General features: G+C 46.6%; 1 protein-coding gene across 1 annotated transcript; it reads right to left on the bottom strand.

The window, feature by feature from the left end:
- Positions 1-7768: 7768 nt before the first annotated feature.
- On the bottom strand, positions 7769-12239 carry LOC116564712 (putative serine protease 42). The gene is made up of 5 exons (XM_032297987.1): positions 12029-12239; positions 11679-11835; positions 11065-11327; positions 9999-10156; positions 7769-8353 (listed from the first exon to the last, which is right to left on the bottom strand). Exons 1-5 carry the CDS (start codon positions 12237-12239, stop codon positions 8117-8119), a joined length of 1026 nt encoding a protein of 341 aa, XP_032153878.1. The 3' UTR covers positions 7769-8116.
- Positions 12240-12764: the final 525 nt, after the last annotated feature.

The following is a 12764-nucleotide window of genomic DNA, read 5'->3' as shown; positions in this document are numbered from 1 at the left end:
ATTGGCAGTTTAGAAGATTAAATGGAATACATAAAATAATACACATATTTACATATTTATTTTTTAGTGGTTGCTTGAGTGTTTTCAATATGTCTTTAAATTATTACAACTTACCTTCAAAATGGAATATACATAGATTAAATGGAATACACATAGATTAAATGGAATACATAAAATAATATACATATATTATTTTTTAGTGGTTGCTTAAGTGTTTTCAATATGTCTTTAAATTATTACAACTTACCTTCAAATATTGATATGGTTTGGCTCTATGTCCCCACCCAAATCTCATCTTGTAGCTTCCATAATTCCCACATGTTGTGAGAGAGACGCAGGGGGAGATAACTGAATCATTGGGTGGGTCTTTCCTGTGCTGTTCTCATGATAGTGAATGGGTCTCACGAGATCTGATGGTTTAAAAAAATGAGTTTCTTTGCACAAGCTCTCTCTTTGCCTGCTGCCATCCACGTAAGATGTGAATTGTTCTTCCTTGCCTTCTGCCATGATTGTGAGGCTTCACCAGCCACGTGAAACTGTAAGTCTAATTAAACCTCTTTCTTTTGTAAACTGCCCGGTCTCAAGTATGTCTTTAACAGCAGCATGAAAACGGACTAATACATAGTATACCACTTCACATTTGATGTAATTTTTAAAGAAATTTTAAAACAAATTAGATGGGCACGGTGGTGTGTGCCTGTAGTTCCAGCTATGTGGGAGGCTGAGGGGGGAGGATCACCTGAGCCTGGGGAGGTCGAGGCTGCAGTGAGCCAAAATTGTGCTACTGCACTCCAGCCTGAGCAACAGAGCAAGACTATCTCAAAAACAAATAAAAAAGAAAGAAATTTTAGAATTTTAAGTCTTTAATATTTATTAACAAAACTATCATTTTTGGCCCACTTCATTTCTTTGTACAGATACAAATTTCCATCGGTATCATTTCTGTTCAACATTTAAAAACCAATCACAGGCCAGGTGCAGTGGCTCACACCTGTAATCCCAACACTTTGGGAGGCTGAAGTGGATGGAGTACTTGAGACCAGGAGTTTGAGACCAGCCTATCCAACATGGCAAAACCCCATCTGTACTAAAAATACAAAAATTAGCTGGGCATGGTGGTACACACCTGTAATCCCAGCTACTTGAGAGGCTGAGACATGAGAATCACCTGAATGCAGGAGGCAGCGCTTGCAGTGAGCTGAGATCATGACTCTGCACTCCAGCCTAGGCAAAAGAGTGAAACTGTGTCTCAAAAAAAAAAAAAATTTAAATAATAAAAAAAAAATCATGCCTTCCCAACAGTTCCCCAAGTTCTGAACTCATTCCAGCATTAATTGAAAAAGTCCAAGTCCAAAGTCTCATCTGAGACAAGGCAAGTACCTTTCATCTATGAGCCTGTAAAGTCAAAAACAAGTTAGTTGCTTTCTAGATAAAATGTGCGTACAGGCATTGAGTGAATGTTCCCATTCCAAATGGGGTAAATTGGCCAAAACGAAAGGCCTACAGGCCCCATGAAAGTCTGAAACCCAACAGGGCAGTCTTTACATTTTAAAGCTCCAAAATAATGTCTTTTGACTCATGTCTCACATCCAGGGCACACTGATGCAAAGAGTGGGCTCCCACAGCCTTGGGCAGCTCCACCCATGTGGACCTGCAGGGCACAACCCCCCACAGCTGCTTTCATGGGCTGGCATTAAGTGCCTGTGCTTTTCCAGGCACGTGGTACAAACTGCCAGTGGATCTACCATTCTGGGGTCTGGAGGACAGTGGCCCTCTTCTCACAGCTCCACTAGGCAATGCCCCAGTGGGGACTCTGTGTGGGGGCTCCAACCCCACATTTCCCTTTTGCACTGTCATAGAAGAGATTCACCATGAGGGCTCTGCCACTGCAGCAGACTTCTGCCTAGACAGCCAAGCATTTCCATACATCTTCTGAAATCCAAGTGGAGGTTCTCAAACCCCAACTCTTGTTTTTGCACACCCACAGGCCCAGCACACGTGAAAGCTGCAAAGTCTTGGGACATTTACTCTCCGAAGCAATGGCCTGAGCTGTACCTTGGCCCATTTTAGCCATGGCTGGAGCTTCAGCAGCTAGGACACAGGACACCGTGTCTCATGGCTGCACAGAGTGGCAGGGTCCTGGGCCTGGCCCACAAAACCATTTTTCCCTCCTAGGCCTCTGGGCCTGTGATGGGAGGCGCTACCATGAAGATCTCTGACATGCCCTGGAGACATTTTCCCCATTATCTTGGCTATTACCATTTGGCTCCTCATTACTTATGTGAATTTCTGCAGCTGGCTTGAACTTCTCCCCAGAAAATGGATTTTTCTTTTCTACTGCATGGTCAGGCTGCAAGTTTTCCAAACTTTTATGTTCTGCTTCCCTTTTAAACATAAGTTCCAATTTCAGATCATCTCTCTATGAATGCATATGATTGACTCTACACTTTTAGAAAAAGCCAGGTCACCTCTTGAATGCTTTCTTGCTTAGATATTTCTTCCACCAGATACCCTAAATCATCTCTCTCAGGTTCAAAGTTCCAGAGATCTCTAGGGCTGGGACAAAATGCCACCAGTCTCTTTCCTAAAGCATAGCAAGAGTGACCTTTGCTTCAGTTCCCAAGAAGTTCCTCATCTCCATCTGAGACTACTTCGGCCAGGACTTCACTGTCCATATCACTGTCAACATTTTGGTCAAAATATTCAACAAGTCTCTGGGAAGTTCCAAACTTTCCCACATTTTCCTGTCTTATTCCGAGCCCTCCAAACTGTTCCAACCTCTATGCATTACCCAGTTCCAAAGTCGCTTCCACATTTTCAGGTTATCTTTATAGCAGTATTCTACTCTGCCAGTACCAATTCTATGTATTAGTCAATTTTCAAACTGCAAAAAATAACTACCTGAGACTGGGTAATTTACAAACAAAAGAGGTTTAATTGACTCACAGTTTCACATTGCTGGGGAGGCCTCAGGAAACATAATTGTGGGAGGCAAAGTGGAAGCAAGGCATGGCTTACATGGTGGCAGAAGAGACAGCAAGCAAGTGGGGAACTGCCAAATACATTTAAACCATCAAATCTCATGAGAACTCATTCACCATCATGAGAACAGCATGGGGGAAACCACCCCCTTACCAGGTTCCTCCATAGACACATGGGATTACAATTCAAGGTGAGAACACAGAGCCAAACCATATCAGCTACCTTACCCTTGATATTAAGGTATGAATCTTGTAGGATCTCTACTGACCACCCAAGTATTCAGTGAGATCCCTCCCCTCTAGTTGGATGAAACTTGAATGTCTCCCAGTACTGTGTGAGTTCTGAGAATTGCTCAGCTCATGGCTCCCTGGCATTTGTTCTTTGCATAGTCACCTCAAAATTTACCCTATTGATGTGCAAATTAACATTCAGCCAAAGACTAAAAGGGAGTGCTCTGCAGATTTCTGGAACTTTCTCTGCATATCTTCATCCTATATAGCAGGGTTTGACAAACTTCTCTCTATATAGCTAGATAGTAAATATTTGAGGCTTTCTAGACCACACATAGTCTCTGCTATATTCTTTTTTAAAAAACAAATCTTTTAAGAATATATAAATCATTCTTATCTTAGGCCTGTACAAAAAAAGACTATGTCTTGAACTGGTCCACAGTCATAGTCTGCCAACCTCTGCTGTACAGTATTCTGATCTGCAAACTACAGATACCCAGCCTTCCTGAACTCCAATCTCTGTCTCCTTCTCTTAATGACATCAGTGTTCTGTTTTGGTTTCCCTCTGTGCCATCTGAAAATTGCCTCCACAAAGGAGGCCAATATAATTATAGAACTCACTTTACTTGTTTTCCTTCTCTCTAGGATCACAGTCCTATACTGCCTATCATCCTGATATCTGAAGTTATTTATTTTATTCTGTCTAGTTTTCTAATTGTTTATAGTGAGAAGGCAAGTTCTTTACTGGATATTCCTTAATGACCCTACAATATCACTTTGTGTCTTTTAAAACATAGATAATAGAATATTATCTAGAGATTTCTAGATCTCTTGATCTGAAATTTCCACATCACTCTTTTTGTTTAAAACAAAATGCCTAAGCAAAGTCAAGAGTTGGCCAGATTTTGATAAGTTTCTAATATATCTGGTGATGAAGTTGATCTCAGAATCTCTTTGGGTACTCCTTTCTCTTCCCATACCCCTTGCTGTGAGACACCTGACTTTCTTAGATAAGGCAATCACATAGAAATGTAAGGAAAAAAAGAAGTTGGGGAACTTGGGAATCTTTGTTCTTTCCTTTTCATTACTCCTCTGGGTACTCAGACCCAAGTCCTCAGTCGTCAGAAATTTCTGTTTTGCAACTGGTGACCTGCAGGAAAGTAATATGTGTGAAAGGTAAAGCTAGCTTTTTTTTTAGACGGAGTCTCGCTCTGTCGGCCAGGCTGGAGTGCAGTGGCACAATCTCAGCTCACTGCAACCTCTGCTTCCTGGGTTCAAGCAATACTCCTGCCTCACCCTCTCAAGTAGCTGGGATTACAGGCACCCACCACCATGCCCAGCTAAATTTTTTGTATTTTTAGTAGAGATGGGGTTTCACCATGTTTCATCATGTCTTGATCTCCTGACCTGGTGGTCTGCCCACCTCGGCTTCCCAAAGTGCTGGGGTTACAGGTGTGAGCCACCACGCCCAGCCAGTAAAGCTAGCTTTTAAAGCTCATGCTGTTGACCTACAGGAGGAACCTTAAAGGTCATTAAGTGAAGACATAGCACTTGCACCAAAGAAGTCATAAAGGACAAACGTGTGATGAGGGACAGTCCCTAACCAGCAATAGGAAAGTCCTCAATTGTTCGGCTAACTTGGAAGACTGCTTGCAATCTAAATTGATGGATTCTGATTTCTTTCACTCAACATAATGCTTTTTTAAATTTCATCCATGTCATTGTGTATATTCATAGTTTATCTTTATTCTTTTTCTCATTTTTTAAATGTTATTCACTTTTTATTTATTTTTAAATTGACAAAACTTTCTTCTTTTTATTGCTGAGTACTATTTCATTGTTTATCACTCAACTGTTGACATTTGGATTGTTTCCAGATCCTGGCTATTATAAATACAGATGCAATAAACATTCATATATAAGATTTTGAGTGGTGACAAAAGTTATTTGCCTGGCCAAACTTGAATCAGTCTTCTAAACTTTCTCCTAGGTCTGTCTGTGCACTTCCTTGTAAAATCTACTTTTAGCAAAAGAACTCTGCTAAGTCCATTTTGCCAGAATTCCCATTCTTGATATCTGATTATCCTCATTATCTGATCAGATTCCTCATGCTCTCCCATCTCCCAGGTGATGTCTGATCACTCTGGCCTATCTTAAGCAAGAATCCTGTTAGGTCAGATTAGCCAGGATCCACCTTACCCCTTACTATGGTTTCACTGTGTTCCCCAAAGTTTATATGTTGGAAACTTTATCCCCAAAGCAAAAGTATTTGGAGATGGGCCTAATGGGAAGTGTTTAAGTCATGAGGACTCTACCAATTAATACATTATAATCAAATTTTATTAAAAAATTAATGAAATGTTTACCACATCTGTATTCAGGAGTTTGAGACCAGCCCGGACAACATGGTGAAAGCCCATCTCCACTAAAAGTACAAAAATTAGCTGGGCATATTGGTGCATCCCTGTAGTCCCAGCTACATGGGGGGCTGAGGTGGGAAGATTGCTTGAGCCTGCATGGTCAAGGGTATAGCGAGCTGAGATCATGCTGCTGCACTCCAGTCTGGGCAACAGAGTCAGACTCTGTTTCAAAAAAAAAAGGGTAGAGATTGGTGGATAACCACTGTTCTGATTACTAGCAGATTAGATTTGCATGTTATTGAACGCCATGTAAATGGAGCCATGCAGCCAATGCTCTTTTGTGTCTGGCTTCTTATCCTCCACATATTTTTTCCAAACATCATTTTTGAGATTCATCCATATAGAACCTAGAATTAACTAAGGCAGATAGTTATTGGATTTCAAGACTTACTGTAAAGGTATGGTAATTAAGAGAGGGTTGTATTGGCATAAGATGTCATGCTGGACCCCTCTTGATTCTAATAGGGATGGCACCATATCCAGGAGACTGCAGAAAAATTCTAGAGGCAGCAAACTCCTGGGCTCAAGCAATCTGCCTTCCTCAGCCACCCAAAGTGCTGGGATTGCAGGTGTGAGCCACTGTCCAGCCTCTACCAATCTTTATTCACGTAAATATTCACATGCACCTTCTTCCCATATGCAAAACACACTAATCCTCTCTGTTGAGAAATGCTGAGTGTATGATTGTTGAGAAATGTTGAGTGTATGATTGTTGAGAAATGCTGAGTATACAATAGACTATATTGTTTGGTAAGAACAGTGGCAAGGAAAACCTAGCCCGCCCCCACCTCAAGTGGAAAACTACTTGGGGCATTCTAGAGAAGCAAAACAGTACTGTATATGCATTTCATACACCAGTTAAAACAATTCTTTAAGCATGGAATATGTGACCCTGCCCCTGTGGCTCCCTCGTGGAGAATACTTTCTAGTTTGTCCTTGATCAGTGGTAAGCAGGCACCAGCTGCCTACCTAGTTTACCTTGGTTCTATGAGAAAACACAGAATACCTGTTTGTTCATAATAATCACCTGTTCAGAGAGAATAAATATATGGGTCAGATTCTGCTCAAGGCCCTCAGACCAGAATGCTGTCAGCCCCCTGAGGCTCTCAGCTCAGAAGGCTGTTGGCCCCCGGATAGTCCCACTTTGCTGTTCTATCTAGGTGTCTGCTTCTTAACACCTTGGGTACCGTCTGGGTTGGGGTCTCTACAGCCAAGCTGGTGTTGGTGCCTCTCCTAAAAGGAGGAGGCAACTTCAAAGTTTCATAAACAAAGAGGGAAACTGGAAGCAGTAGTGTGCTCTGCATCATACCAGAGAAAGACCCTGGGACCATAGGGTAGTGAGGGAAATGAGCCAGAATTATTAATTACCCCAACCCAACATCTCCCTAACCCTCAGCCCTCTGCTTTCCATACAGCCTGATTAAAGTGATCTGGTGCTCAAAGCTTGGAGAAAGAGGGACAGAAATAGGCAGCAAATGGAGGTTACAGTTTGAAATGTAGTGCCCTGACCCCTCTCTTGTTTCGTCTCTCTCACTTCCTCCTTCCCAGATGCAACAACTAGCAAACTCGGCTACAAAACTCCATGTGGAAATGCTGATGGCCATGGAGAGCACAGGCAGCAAAACCCAACTGTCTAAAATCATTCATCCAACTCACAACTGCGTAGGCAGAGACTTCCTCTCTCACTCTTTAGTTTAAAAAGAATCATCAGCATCTTCCTAAGCTTAATGTGACGTAAGTTCTCTTCAGCGTCCCCAACACCCAGGCCAGTAGACATGCAGAACACAGGATTCTCCAAACATTTATTCAGTTGATTTCTGAAAACTCCACACTCCATAACTGTCTCAACACAACCTGAAAGCAGCCACTAGGGCACTGAGGAAGGGGATAACAAGAATGGGTTGCCCCAAGAGAGCTGGTGTGGCAGAGGCTGTCTACTCACAGATGGACCCACACCGGGCTGCAGGGGAACTTCTCCCAGCCCCAGACAACTGAGCCAGAGTGGAAGTCCCAGGCCTCACACCTCTGCAGGGACCTGGAAATGCCTCCTTCACTCTCTCTGAGCAATTGCCCAGCTGGTTGGTTTCACAAAGGCTCAGGTGGGAGTCCTAAAACCAGAACCATGTCTAACGCTTGCTTCAAGGGTTGATGATGTCTCTTCCTTGATAGACGTTCCCCCAGGTATTGAAGAGTCACCGTGGCCCCCTGGCAGGGCGGCTGGTCCTCTAGCTGGAATTGGTTCATCCTTCCTTCCCACCAGGCAGAGCACAGCCCTGGTGCAGGCACAGCTGAGGCAGGTGACCAGGGCACCAGGCAGGGACACTTTCCAGGCCCCAGTCTCCCCACTATGCTCTATTGTGTGGATCTCCAGAGGGCCTGTGGATTCCAACTGGGATTTGCAGAAAGGATATCGAGAAGGAGTGGGAGGTTGGAGGAGAGGCCTAGTATGAGACTCAGAAACAAAAGGGGAGTGGGCTGGGGTGATCACAGGGCCACCGGGATGCCCAGAGGCAGCACCAGATGCAGGAGTAAGCTGAGGAACACTGCTGGATACAAACAGGTAGCCTGATTCACCACTGTAATCAGCCACTTACTGTAGACGCCAATTTCTGTATAAACTCCAGGCACCCCTTGGCGACCACAGCCAATGCCCCAGCTCACAATCCCTACCTGGACCCATGTGTCATTATATTCACAGACCAAGGGACCCCCAGAATCTCCCTGGAGAAAGAAAAAGAAACAAACTTCAGAAATTGAAAAGGCTCTATGTCAGAGCAGACTGTACTACAGGGTGCGGGGGAGACAGGCACACATAGGGCATCCCCTGGCACCTCAAAGGCCCCACCGCCCAGGTGTTTGTGAATAGGACAACTGAATATGTGAACATGGGAACTAAAAAGTTAAGGGAAAATTTTTAATATGCTCTGAGAAAATGACTGCTCATTTTCCAAACCATAGCGGTTGTTAAACGTCTTGAATATCACCTCTGCATGGCAGTCCCCTAAATCCTTATATTTAGCCTGAAGTTTCTCTACAACTCCTAACCTACATAGCTAGTTCACTCCACACTTTCAGTTCCACTCAGACAGCCCCACACCCTCCAACTCAAGCAGAAGTCTGCATGTCCTTTCCCAGACCGCCTCTGCTGACCAACTGCCTCAATCAGAAAAACAGGGTCCTCCTGAGCCTCTCTCTCACCCCCAGCCCCACATGCAGTCAGTCAACGAGAACTGACGGGTCAGCCTCAAAAACACCTCCACCTGCCTCCCTGCCCCAGCATCACTCAAGACTCAATTTATCACGGCCTAGCTGATGAAAACAAGACTAGAGGAGGCCAAGGAGGGCAGATCATGAGGTCAGGAGATCGAGATCATCTTGGCTAACATGGTGAAACTCCGTCTCCACTAACAAATCCAAAAAATGAGCTGGACCTGGTGGCGGGCACCTATAGTCCCAGCTAATCGGGAGGCTGAGGCAGGAGAATTGCTTGAACCTGGGAGGCAGAGGTTGCGGTGAGCCGAGATCACACCACTGTACTCTAGCCTGGGTGACAGTGAGACTCTGTCTCAAAAAAAAAAAAAAAAAAAAAAAAAAACTAGACCTCAGTCTATGCACCACACAGCTCAGGGAGTCATGTATCTAAAAGGCAAATCTAATTATGCTCATCAAGCCTCCCTCCCAAGTCCTGCCAGAGCAAAATCTATAAACTTGGCATAGCACTCCAAGCCACACATACTCTGACTCCAACCCACTTCTCAGCCACATTTGCTACCTCATTGCTCCAAATGTGTAAAGTGTCCCTTAACATGAGAAGTTCCCTCAGACCTCGAGGGAATATATACGTGCTATTCCCTCTCCCTACAATGCTGTTTTCCTCTTTCTAAGAAATCCAAATACTCAGCCTCTAAGACCCAACTCAAATGCCCCCTCCTCAGAAAGGCAGCTCGGTGAAGAGGGAAGAGCATGGGTCTGGGTGTTGGTACTCATATGAGGATCCTGAAATAATGTCCTTGGATCTCACCTTCCACATTCGTACAAGGGTGTGATGTTTATGTTGCAGGGTTGTGCTGTGGGTTAACTGAGATAATGAGGGTTAATGTCCCCATTGGCATGGTGAGTGCCACATAGGAGCACCTCAATTAGTACAGCATATGTTATTAGTATTACCCACCTCAGCTTTCCCACACGCCAGCAATGCCCCCAGGCAGTGCTGCTCCCTTTTGAAAGAACAGGCCAGGCCAAGTTAGGGCAACCACGGCAGGTTTCCCTCTATGAATATCCTTAACTCAACTAGGCATGAATAGAGGAAGCAGCAAATAACCCAGGCTCTGCCATCTGGGGCTGGGGAAAGGACCCATGAACTTACCTGACAAGAATCCTTTCCTGGTCCTTTATAGCCACAGACCATCCCTTTTATTATTACATCTTTAGTAGATGACATGAGCCTCTGCATTTGCTTATTACATTCCTCATGGCGCAGGATGTATTGGTCTACCTCCTGGAGAATTTCTGTCGGAGATTTCTCTCCTAACAAAGATCATCAGTGTATGGATCTGCACAAGTGGGCAATAGGCTCCCAAGCACCTAGCATCCCTCTGGAAAAAGGCAGGGCAGTGAGAATTATCCTCATTTGACACAGGAGGCCCAAAGTTGACATGGGGAGAGGCAGATGTAAGAAATAAAACGAAGACAGGAACAGGAAGAATATTTCAGGAGAAGGAAGGGCAATGCATTGCCAGCCTGAGAAACGACAACCAAGTTATCTGTCACTCCAAGTATCAGTAGTAATAGTGAGAGTGTGTCCTGTGCATCAATAAAGCATCTTTACTGTCTAGAGCAGGATCACAGACTCTCAAGCAAAAAGTGCCCTGGAAGTACCAAATCCAGCCTCTCCCCTGGGATAGGAGGGCCAAGCCCCAACAGGAGTCTCCAGGCTCTCTCTACATCCCCAGGAACAGGAAATGCCCTACCTACCAAGGCAGGTGCTTCCAATGAGGAGCAGCTTTGACTGGCAGACAGCTCATCACCCCCTGAGCTGTTCCTGGGGAGAACTTTAGAGCATCTGGCTCTTCCAGGGAACCTAAAAATCCCCCCTAATCAGTCGAGCATAGTGCCCCACAAATCCACAGGAGACTTTGCCCATGTGTTTCTTGTTCTCCTGGCTGAGCAACTCCATTTCTCAGGACAGCAGACTTCCTAAATGGCTGCCACCAAATACTTGTGTTGCAACAAAAGAACTCAACCCAGTTTCTGGTGTCACCCAAGCCAACCAGAATCCATGGCCCTGACTGCTGCTAAACTGCTTGCCCCTCGACACCTTCCACCCACCAGGCAGTCTGCCTCCCTGCCCCTCTCTGCAGCCTTCATGTCTACTCCAGGGATAAGGGTGCCTCCTCTCTGCCCCAATTTTGCTTCCTGCCTGGAAGTCTCACCGCCTTCTTTTGTGTTGCCCCATCCGGTCACCCAGCACCTGGTCCTAGCTTCCACACGGAAATTCTCCCGAGGGATGCAGACAGGCTGGATGTTCGCGGTAAAATTCACAAGATGTTGGAGCCGGAGAAGGGCAACGTCATTTTTAACGGTTGGAGCTGCTGAGTAGTTAGGGTGGACAAAAATTCTTTGCACAGGGACCACCACACTTGTGTTTTCATTATAGATACTCCGATCTCCCATCTTGACACTGTACTGGAAACGTCTGTGGCTGTGGGAAAGAGGACATGCCCCTAAGAGAGGCCCTGGGAAGCATCCTTTGTGCCTTTTCCATACATCTCCAATGTTTCTCAAACTAGTCCCAATGTCCCTGGCCACTCTCCCTACCACCCCATCTCCATCACCAAAAACTCTTCCTTGATCACTCTCAACCTTGGTTTGCCTGCCCCTCTTAGACATGCCTAGTAGCAAGACTACCAATGCAGAGCCCCCACTCCGGCTTCACTGTGAGTTTTGTTTAATTGTCGCCAAACTGCCAGGGCAATGGAACTCATTGGGTGCTTGAGGGGTCCGGCCTGACCCCAGAAGACCTCCAGCCCCACGTGCCGCGCCTCACCTTAAAATGCAGTGAGCTGCCGTCAGCACCCACGTGTTGGTGACCAGGGTGCCGCCGCAGATGTGCCTGCGGCCGATCCTCACGCTCACCTGCCAGGGCCACTTCCCTTCCTCCGCGTTCTCTCCTCCCACGATTCTCAGGAGGTTTCGGCCACACACTGGGGTGAGGACAGTGTAGGATGAAGAACTTCCTCAAAGACACAGGCCTTGACCCCCGGGTGCCCCGATGACACCCAGGAAGGAGGTCATGTCCCCTGGGGCTCCGGAGCCACGCTTCAGATTCCCGGAGGGACGAGCCACGGACAGCAGGCTCCCAGGTGGCGCCCCAACCCGCGCCTCCGGGCCTCCCACGCCGTGAGTCACCTGGGAAGGACGCAAACAGATTGGGTGGGGGGCGCGCCGGCGGTCTTGGGGTCTGGGTCGCTTCCGGGTTCTGGCGGCTGTCCTGGGAGAGGAGAGGGGAGAGGAGTGGCGCCGCCCTGCCCGCCCAGTCCTCCCCAGGCCAGAGCTGAAGAAGCAGGAGCCAGGCCAGGAGGCCCAGGGAGCTGCCGCCAGAGCACATTTCATGGGTACCCGCTGCCTCTCTCTCAACGGCTAGCGTCCCCGCTCGATGGGGTGGGCGGGAACCAGGGGCTCCCGCGAGGAACGAGGGGGCGGGGCCAGGGCTTCGGAGCCCACATGGCCGACCCTGGCCCTGCCAGATTCCTTGTCTGAATGGGAAATGTCGCCCTCGCAGTTTCATTCAGATCCTTATTCCAGACTTTGTCCAGCCAAAACCCTGCCTAGGACCAAGGGGTTAGGGTACTTCTGAGGAAACTGCCCTTGATGGAGACCTCCCGCTTTAGGGTCGGCACTTAGGAGGCAGGTGCGATGCTGCCCCTGCCCTTCCACGCTTGGTACCTGGTCAGGAGCTGGTCAGGATGGGCCTTGTGGGAATTCATCGAGGAGCCCTCATTCTCCATAACGTGTCCTCAAATCAGGGCTTCATTCACCAGACCTAGATACTGGGGTAGGAGGACTTTACAGGGTAGGAAGGCTCTAAGCAGGCTAGACAGAGGAGTGGGCTGCTCTTCTGTTTCAGTCGCAG

This window comes from Sapajus apella, unplaced genomic scaffold (assembly GCF_009761245.1).
Source record: "Sapajus apella isolate SASKATOON/1434 unplaced genomic scaffold, GSC_monkey_1.0 scaffold38, whole genome shotgun sequence".
In the NCBI taxonomy this organism is placed as follows: Eukaryota; Metazoa; Chordata; class Mammalia; order Primates; family Cebidae; genus Sapajus; species Sapajus apella.
The sequence above is the reverse complement of the archived record's forward strand: the minus strand, read 5'-3'. Positions and strand labels throughout refer to the sequence as shown.

What these genes read in the sequence shown, in the direction of transcription:
- LOC116564712 (XM_032297987.1), bottom strand. Translation starts at nt 12,239, where the DNA reads ATGTGCTCTGGCGGCAGCTCCCTGGGCCTCCTGGCCTGGCTCCTGCTT. An exon ending in CTTCCCAGGTGACTCACGGC is followed by an intron (nt 11,836 to 12,028) that starts GTGGGAGGCCCG and finishes TCCTCACCCCAG; the next exon opens with TGTGTGGCCGAAACCTCCTG. An exon ending in GCAGCTCACTGCATTTTAAG is followed by an intron (nt 11,328 to 11,678) that starts GTGAGGCGCGGC and finishes CCACAGCCACAG; the next exon opens with ACGTTTCCAGTACAGTGTCA.